The sequence below is a fragment of the Centroberyx affinis genome, unplaced genomic scaffold, assembly GCF_046629955.1.
Source record: "Centroberyx affinis isolate AG114_WGS23_722 - 3 ecotype Tasmania unplaced genomic scaffold, CSIRO-AGI_Caff_v1 ptg000687l_1, whole genome shotgun sequence".
Taxonomy (NCBI): Eukaryota; Metazoa; Chordata; class Actinopteri; order Beryciformes; family Berycidae; genus Centroberyx; species Centroberyx affinis.
The window spans coordinates 282,911-292,225 of NW_027279308.1; the positions used below are offsets into that span (position 1 = coordinate 282,911).

General features: G+C 41.6%; 1 protein-coding gene across 1 annotated transcript; it reads right to left on the reverse strand.

The window, feature by feature from the left end:
• Positions 1-1,388: 1,388 nt before the first annotated feature.
• LOC139643983 (G-protein coupled receptor family C group 6 member A-like) lies at positions 1,389-8,499 on the reverse strand. The gene is made up of 7 exons (XM_071519320.1): positions 8,207-8,499; positions 7,906-8,081; positions 5,899-6,023; positions 4,787-5,662; positions 4,431-4,640; positions 4,121-4,247; positions 1,389-3,767 (listed from the first exon to the last, which is right to left on the reverse strand). The coding sequence occupies exons 1-7, from the start codon at positions 8,398-8,400 to the stop codon at positions 2,617-2,619; spliced, it is 2,859 nt and encodes a 952-aa protein (XP_071375421.1). The 5' UTR covers positions 8,401-8,499; the 3' UTR covers positions 1,389-2,616.
• Positions 8,500-9,315: the final 816 nt, after the last annotated feature.

The following is a 9,315-nucleotide window of genomic DNA, read 5'->3' on the forward strand; positions in this document are numbered from 1 at the left end:
TCACATTCTCTCTCTCTCTCTCTCTCTCTCTCTCTCTCTCTCTCTCTCTCGCTCATATATGCCACACACAGTCTTCCTCTCTCTCTCTGTCTCTCTCTACGGGGAAACAAACAAATGATAATAAAACTTACCCATATAGCATGTGTGGGATTGGTCAAAAGTGAGTTTTCAGTTTCATTGGAGCAGAAAACAGCTACTCCCTTCATTCAAAAATACATGACAAGGAAGAGGAAGTTTTTATTTTTTTTAGTTCAAGAAATCTTTTCATAGCCTACGAAACAAATGCCAAACGCTGTTCCATGGAACACTAAATATAGCTTGATGTAAAAAATATTTTTGCCAACTCCAGGAGGCAACTATGAGATAAACACAATGTCAGAGAGCCTGCTTTCTACATATTGGAATATATTGACCATTTCATAGTCTATCAGAAGAAAATCAAACAAAATAGAATACAATGATAGTTTATCTGCTGGGGAAAAAATGATATGGTAAACTGAAATTGAAATCCTTTCAAGATAGGTAATTGCCTTTGCCTCAGTAATGTTTTGTGTGAAGTGATTTCAACCCCTGGAAAGATGCATTTCAATCTCAGCCATCACATATTTTTATAAATAGACATACACAAAACAGAGAAACAGATAATCATATCCATATCCGTAATAATCTAAAATGGCAGCACACTGCTCATTATTACTGATCACTGCAGTTCAATCTCGCCACTGATATCTGGACTGAATATACAGTATGTGATCAAGATATTCTTGTAATGTCACAGACTTTGTGATAATTCTCCACATTACTCTGCCAGTCAAGTACAGTAACAACATGAACACAGTTGGGGCAAGATGCTTAGAAGGGCCAAAAACCTTTATTTCTCTTGAATAATGCAACTGTTCTGTGGGTTTTGTTGCTGTGTGTAGGTTTATTGTCCCTGGGAATTATTACATCAGTATAACATGATTGATACCAAAGCTTAAATGTGAATAATTATTTTATGCACTTTTCATTTACACTCTCAGAGATGTAAAGAGATGTGGGGCGGCTGTGGCTCAGGAGGTAGAGCGGGTCGTCCACTAATCAGTGTAGGGGAATGTCCTAATATTTATGTAAGGAATATGAGTCGTTTCACACAGTGACACTGATCATGAAGAGTTATAACTTTTCATGAGGTGGCACAAATGATAAGATAAATATTCCTACAATGTCTAAAAATCAGTCTCATATCAGTCTCATAAAGTTAACCATCAATTTGAAATATCAACTAACAACTGAATAATTATTATTGATATTTAAATATTAATAGTTCATCTCAATTAAAATACAATAATATACTTTCAGCTAACACTAAATTAATAATATTGGTCATTTAACTAAGGGTTGAAGGATAAAGTGAGGTCTTTAACAGCAGAGGTTGGTTCATTCATGCATTCTGTAATACAGACACAAGACCCTTTTTGTATCAACACACAATTTATTGATTAAAAGTAACACAAACTAATACAAATTATTTACAAGTGTGTGTGGGTGTGTGTGTGTGTGTGTGTGTGTGTGTGTGCATGGGTCCTTAACTATAGGGTATGTATGAGCATGCTGGCCGCATGACCAGGTCCTGGCCCTTTGTTAGAGAGGGGAAGAAAGGGTCATAAACCATAGGCCTAGATGGAGGAAAAGCTGTGTAGGCTTGGTGGAGTTGGCAAACTAAGTTGAATGAGAATTCAGGGATTTTATCTAACAATAGAATATGAGTAAATAGAATAACGATATATCCTTTGGTGTTATGAGATCATGAAGTTAGATCATGTTAGTGGAGTTAAAATACATGCAAACCCTAAGTTTGTCCATTTATCCTATCTAACATGTGGGGTGGCTATTTGGTGTTAACAGAATAACAGTTTGTAAATACAATATATATCAACAATTCAACATTAGTAAACAGTTTACATTCACTTCATTGAATATATATATATATGTTATTTTCCTAATGCTGTTGCTATGCTATATGCCTAGTTGTTACAGTCTTACTTGGAGTCCTTTGTTTGTCGTGTTGTGAGCAGTTCGAAGCTTGCGGTTTCAAAACTCTGGTTTTCCAGGGAAAAGGATTGCTCTGTTGTGTCCTGATGTCTGGGTCGGTGATCCAGGTGTGTTTCTCTCTGTTGGCCACATCTGTTGCATGTGGAAGAAAAGGGAGAGAATTGTCTTCTGCACGGCTTCTGGTGTAGGCCTCTGGTTCCCCGGCTCCTCCAGTCCACATGTCGAAGTGTCCTTGGGCAAGATACTGAACCCCAAAATTGCTCCCGATGGTTGCGCCAGCACCCTGCGTGGTAGCTTGCCGCCATCGGTGTATAACTGTGTGTGTGAATGGGTGAATGTAGGCATGTTGTAAAGCGCTTTGAGTAGTCGCTAGACTAGAAAAGCGCTATATAAATGCAGTCCATTTACCATTTAACAATGCCTACATTCATTTATTCACTGTTGTTGTCCTTTACACAAAATCCTTTTCAGATGCACAAATCTTCTAACATAATATATTGGTAATATTTGAATTGTTACATTGTGTACTGCAGTTGTGAACATTGTAATGAAATGTTCAATCCTGTTGAATCACTTTGGTATTCATGCCGGGAAGCTTGAATATTTCTTTAACTGCTTACGACCATTCTTCAAAATGTATTCATTCAGCTGCTCAGTGGGCCTTGGCTTAGAGTCTGGAAAATCAGAGAGCGACGGCCCCGTGGCCGAGCTCTGGTCCGGCAGTGAATTTGATGCTGGTTTTTCCATCTCTAAAGCTAAGTTCTGGTGCCCTCCAGAGCCCAACTGAGGCGAGAGCTGGTGCTCTCCGTCCTCAGCTAGCATCTCACCCATGGAATAGCTCCTAATATCCTGCTGGAAGGCGCTCTCTGTGTTTGCTTCCTGCTTGAACAGAATGATGTAACATTTTGGGAGGAAGTGACAAAACAGAATGCCGAAGGCTGAGATGAGGATAACCGTCATCTCCACCACTGGACGGTACTGGCCAGTGACATTGGCATACACTGGACCAAAGATGATCCAGCAGATGAAGTAGATCAACATGCTGAAGGTGATGAACTTTGCTTCGTTGTAACTGTGAGGCAGCTTCCTGCCTTTGAAGGCAAAAACAAAGCCAATGAGAGCCAACAGGCCAATGTAGCTTAGCATGGCTCCAAATGCACCAAATGACCTCTCATCGCACCTGAACAGGCGCGTTTTGTTTGTCAGTTGCTCCCAGTGGGGCATTGGAGACTGGAGCGCTAGCCACAGGCCACAGATGACTACTTGAAGCGACATGCACACTGCGATGATGATGTAGGGCTTGTAGAGCTTCTTTAGGATCCTCTGTACACTGGGGTCAAACTCAAACGCAAAGACGATCTTACAGGACTTGACCAGGATGCAGGAGATGCACAGGGTGAAGCTGAGGCCAAACAGTATCTGCCGCGCTTGGCACTGCCACCTAGTGGGCTCACCGCCAAAAAAGAACACACTCACAAAGGTGCCCAAGAGAGAAAGGAGGAGAAGGAGGGAGATGGGGCCCACAGACGCCCGCACAACAGGGGTGTTCCAGTAAACTATGAAGATGATCCCAGCAACGAGGGTGAGCACTGCCGCCAGGGCAGTAAAGGCCAGCAGTACAATACAATAGGGATCTTTCCAACCGAGGAGGACAGTTTTCTTGCGGGTGCAGCTGGCGCTTCCCATCCCGGAGTAATGGGTTTCGGTGTCACACTGACGACACTTTGCAGAATCTAGAAACAGAGGAGGAACGCTTAGAAACAACACAAGACTGGTTATATTCTATTGTCTTTTGAGCTGGACATTGCTCATACCTCCTAGTTTACCATAGCCTGGTTCCAGACTCCTGAATCGCATCCCGCCCACTCGTCAGACTGAATAATGGGGTGGTAACAAAATGGCCATTCAGTCTGAACATAAGGCTTACAAGGGAGCGACATAATATGTTCTTAGGCAGTGTCATATACTTTTAATTGCGTGATGTAGGTCATGAATGAATGTTACTGGTGTCTTCATTGTTTGCGGGGTATAGCATGTAAGCCTAGCTGTAGAGGGGAGTCAAAGTTAAGATGCAACTAATACACACCAGTGTCACTGGAAAAGTAGTTCTCAGGGCAGGACACACATTCATAGCAGCAGACAGGCTGTCCCGCAGCTGACTGCCTCCTGGAGCCTGGAGCACAGCTGTTTGAGCACCTGGAAACCACCTCTTCCTGGGAATACAAAGTTTCTTCATGAGTAGAGTTGATTACAATAAGATGTGAGAAATGCAGATAGAGTGTGATAGAGTGACTCAGTAGAGAATGAGGAAACAGAATAGAAATAAAGACCGGAGAAGGAGAAGCAATGACAGAAGTCTAGAGAGAAAGAAACAATTAAGGAATGAAAATTATTACTGTGAGATTGACGAAATCCTGTCCTGAGGTAAAAGTCAATTTCTTGTTTTGTATGCTGTAATAAGCTACGATGTCATGCACGTCCACAAACGTTGGTGAAATCTGCTGCCAAAGGATGACATCATATCCAGTGTTGAGGTCACCTCTTTTGTCGAATGTGTAGTATTGCCCATCCATGTGGAACATGGCTCTCCATAGGGCTCCCCTCAACTGAAAGTGCAAAATGATGAACATGGAGTGAATTTGTGATCATGTGAAAAGAGAATCACATTTTCGCGTGACTTTCAAGCATATAATGTCATGAGTGAGTGTGTATGTGCTCACACATTTGTGTGTGTGTGTGTGTGTGTATTCACCTCCCAGGGCTGCAGTCTCTGGCTTGTCTTACAGTCCCTGTTGACACAGAGATCTGCCACAGCCTGAGCAACAGCTCTAACTGCCAACCCCACACTCAACACAGCATACGGGTATATCTTCTTCTCCAGCATCTCATTGGCTGAGTCACTGGGCTTTACCGGCTTGTCTCTCTTCACTCGATCAAGTCTCACACCCAATTCTCCCTGTGTTGAACTGGCCTTCTGTGCAACCTCAAGGCCTACACTTTGTTTGTACCTCAATCCTTGCTGTTTTTCCCCATGTTCCTGTAGAAACCTACGCAAGAAAGTGTTGTTCTTGTGGTCGTCAGGGTTTACGTCAAGATTACTGAGGTACTGCAGAAACTTGGATGTGTTTGCAGACTTAAGAGTGACCCCAATGATGGTTCCTGCATCACTCAGAGTCCAGTTCCTTAACACGCGCCTTGACTCTGACCAGTTGTCACTGGCCACCCAAACTTTCCCCCTGCCTCGCCGATCTTGGAGAAGACTGTTAAAAAGATACATCATATGGTCGGGCTTGGCGAAGGATACGATGACCTTGACGTTGGGGTTGTCAATAATGCTTTTGACTGTCGCCTTAATGCGGCCCTTGAGGTTATAGTCACCCAGAACATCTGGTAGGATGGAGGTGAAGGCCAGGCAGATGTTGTTCTCTGTGGCATGAAGCTGGAGGCGGTCAAGCGCATAGCGGCCGTAGTCGCCATCAGTTGTCACCACACCAACCCAGGTCCAATTCTGCTGTTTCAGAATCTGGACGATGGCACGCGCCTGGTGATCGTCCTCTGGTACTGTCCGCATAAAGTTTGGAAAGCGGTTCTTATCACTCAGGAGACCAGAGGTTGAACCGTAACTTATCTGTAAAGAATGAAGAAACATGTGTTATACAAGAGCTATAACCACATGACAAATTGATCTTTACTCTACTCTTTTATATCTTAGAATAGTGCTGGGTTGGACAAAGTTTGTCTTTTCTTGATACTCATTTTCTGCCATTCAGATCTTAGCTCGGAGCTATAAAAATGCAGAACTCTATCATCCAACAGTATTTAGCAGCTTTACTTGAATCAAGAGGTCTTTAAGCTCAGTCATACCTGAGGGATGTGCTCCAGGTTGAGTTGCCTAGCAACCGCTATGGATATCTCTGAGTGGTAACCACCGATGACAGCCAAGACAGGTGGGGAGGGGAGCTCTGCACCATCCATACTGCTATCCTCACCTAAGGATCAGGAGACACTTTGTTAGTCATTATTTTGGTTTTGTGTCATCATTTACATCACTTACATTACTTTTTCTTGAAATATTTTAAGAAAAATACAAATGTATTTCATTTTTGGGGGTATTCTCTTCATTACACCTCTATTTTACATTATCCATAGACCATGTCCCATTGCCTAGCTTCACTGTTGTGATTTGGGGCAAGGTCCCTTTAATACTGAGATTTGAAAAATGTATGTGTTACACTTGTTAAACTCCTCCTCCGGTTTCCAGTGAAAGCACTAACTGTATTTCAAGTGATCTGGATATGGCTATAAATGTCAATATTGCAAACAAAAAAAAGGAATTGTCACTGGCAAATTTATGTTACCTTGTAAAATATCTCCTTATTCAAGATAGCAAGTTTGGTTTGGGCTCTTGTGACTAGATGGTTGCTTGACCAAATTTTCCAGATTCATTAAAAACATTTGGGCAGGAAAAGTGAACAAATAAGGGTCACAGCTACTGTCAAGATAACCCTTGAAACAGCTACTTTACTCCCAACTGCTGAAGAGCTGCTCAATTGATACAGTAAAAGACTGCGCTGTAATTGGAAATGTGTGTGACTGTGGAAGTGAGTGGTGAAAGAAAGCTAGTGTGCTCAGTGAACCTTCCCTAAATAAATAAAAGGTTTCAGAAAACTGCCCAGAAACACATGGCATGCACCAGGTTTTGTGAATGGATGCTGAAAGAAATATACCATATGCCACTGCCATATGGTGTGACAGCGGTACTCTCACAGTCCAACTGAGACCTTAAAAGATTTGTTCCTATAAATAATATCCATATTGGTCCAGAGAAATTAGATGAGAAAAATGTAAATGGTGCAGATCCATTTGGCACATCCACATGCTTTCCTCATACATTTTCTATCACTGAATGGCAAATCAGTTCTAATTCAGTGTGCTAAAATCTGTATTTTTCTCAGACAAATACCAACCAAACTATTAATGTGTAAATCTGCCTGGTGCTCTGTGTTTGAGGAGGGCAGTTTGAGAATGGTAAAGCAAAGGTGCAGGGACATTCCTTACAGCCCTTGTTTTTATTTATGAATGCGTGAAATAACAGTTTAAGCTATAATTTTCAATATAAATATAATATTACTTCTATGTACTTTGATTCAAATACTACATGTCCGCTAACATGCTGCCAATTATTAAAGAAGAGAAGAAAAGAAGAAGCTATTTCTCTACCCAAAAGTGACAACGCAGAGTGTACAATGATGGATTATGGCTTTGGAATGACTAGGATGTCTAGTTAGTTCAATAGTTACTGGAAAATTTGAAGGGGTTTTGATGGTTTCAAACTAAATGGGATCCAACAAGCAGCAGAGGGTAAGGTAACTTGAGACAGAATGATATAACAACGGCAGCTGAGAAATGAAAGAGATGAGCAGAAAATTCAGTAACTCTGATGTTTTCCCTTTAACCGTCAGTCAAACCCTTGCATTAAATGCAGGAAATGAGCCCAACAAAAGATACTTCACTGAACACCTAGCCCAATATTCAAATATGACTATGTAAATTTGATTTTAGAGTGATGCTGGTAGTAACAATAACCTCAAGTCATGTTATTGTAGCAAATTTAAAAACTGTGAAAATGTTTTGCATCAACTTTACTACCATAAACATGTTTTTGAAATTTGTCCTGCTTATAATCCTCCCATATTCTTTTTTAGCGGTTTTTGTGGTCGTTAAATGACTAATCCATATGTCATGTATCTGATCCTGATGTTTTGTGTTGTCTCTAACTAATCTCAGAGATCCCAAAAATGTATTTTCAGATTTCAGATTCTGCTATTGATTGGACGTCTTCCCGGATCGATTACTGAATTAATTACTGACCTTCCCCGCTGCCTCTCCTCATGAAGGCCAGGCTCTGCTCCAGAGCGGTGGTCACGTCGGAGCAGGAGTCCAGGATGTGATAGCCCAAGCTGAGGTTCCCCAACTCATGCCTCCTGTTTACCTCCTCCACCATCTGCACCATCATGAGAGACTGGACCAGCCGAGCAGTGTTGAACCTGAGGGACGCAAACCAAATGGACTCTATAAATAAACATACACACACACACACACACGATGACCAGTGCCCAGTGTACTGTACCCATGCTAACACCACTTAACACATGTCAGGGTGAAAACTTACCTGTTACAAGTCCGTGTCTCTCTGCCATCTTCTGCAATGATAATGTTAACACTTTCATGTATTGGGAACAGTCCCCCAATAATAATGTCACCAGGCGCTGTGGCAGACATCCCATTCGTAATATTATCATGGCTACCATAGACCTGGTACAGAAACACTGAGGCAAAGATGTAGAAACTGAAAAAATGTTTCATCTCTTTCAATTGTTCCTTCTTCTTTTAGTTATTCTGTTTGACTCTGTTGATGCTCTAGCAACAGATCTGCTTTAAAGTAAGTCCTATTCGTTTTATCTCCTTCCCAAAACTGTGTGTTGTATGTTGTGTCTTTCTCTCTTTTCTAGCTCTGTCGTGTGCTCGCGTACAATAGAGTTCTCTATGAATTTAATCTTGATAAAAGACTCAATGCATTCCTCACGTCATTTCATCAGATGTCACCTCAAGTCAGCTGTCTGGAATGGGGGAAATGTCCTTCCTGGTAATTAGGCTAAGACAGTGAGTGAGTCAGCTGAATCACAAATTAAACGTATCAAACACATCAAACAAATCTTTCAATTATTCTTAATTAGTCAGTTGTGCCAGAGGCTGGTGATGTAGGCCTTGTCCAGTTTGCTTGGAAAGAGAATTTAATGAGCATTTATATATGACTGATGTGTGGCATCAGTCATAATATATCCAGTAGCTGTAGTTAATGGCAAAAGGAAATGCCAGGTGCCTGTCAAGTGCAAAAATAGCTCTGTTGGAAAGGTGAAGCAGGAAGTAATGAATGTAGGGAAACGTGCTGTAGCCCAGACTAGTTACCCAGTCCATAAACACTCAGTGAGCCTGTGGGCCCAGGGAAGACCGGGGACGGTTGTAAAACTTTTTGCATCTCCTTGCTTATTTGAGTTAGATCTTTCAAAATTTGGTGTAAAGCTCTTACGCCTGTCTGTTACAAGTGGTTTCACAGTCTCCAAGGCAAATAGAAAGGGAGTTATTTTCTCTCAAAGGCAGGGAGAGAAATGTTACATCATACCCCACACCCTGGGTTAGATGTAACAGTTTATTCCATTTTTATCCCATTTGTAACATTTAACAGGACAGTGTCTGTGTGTGTGTGTATGTGTGTGTGTG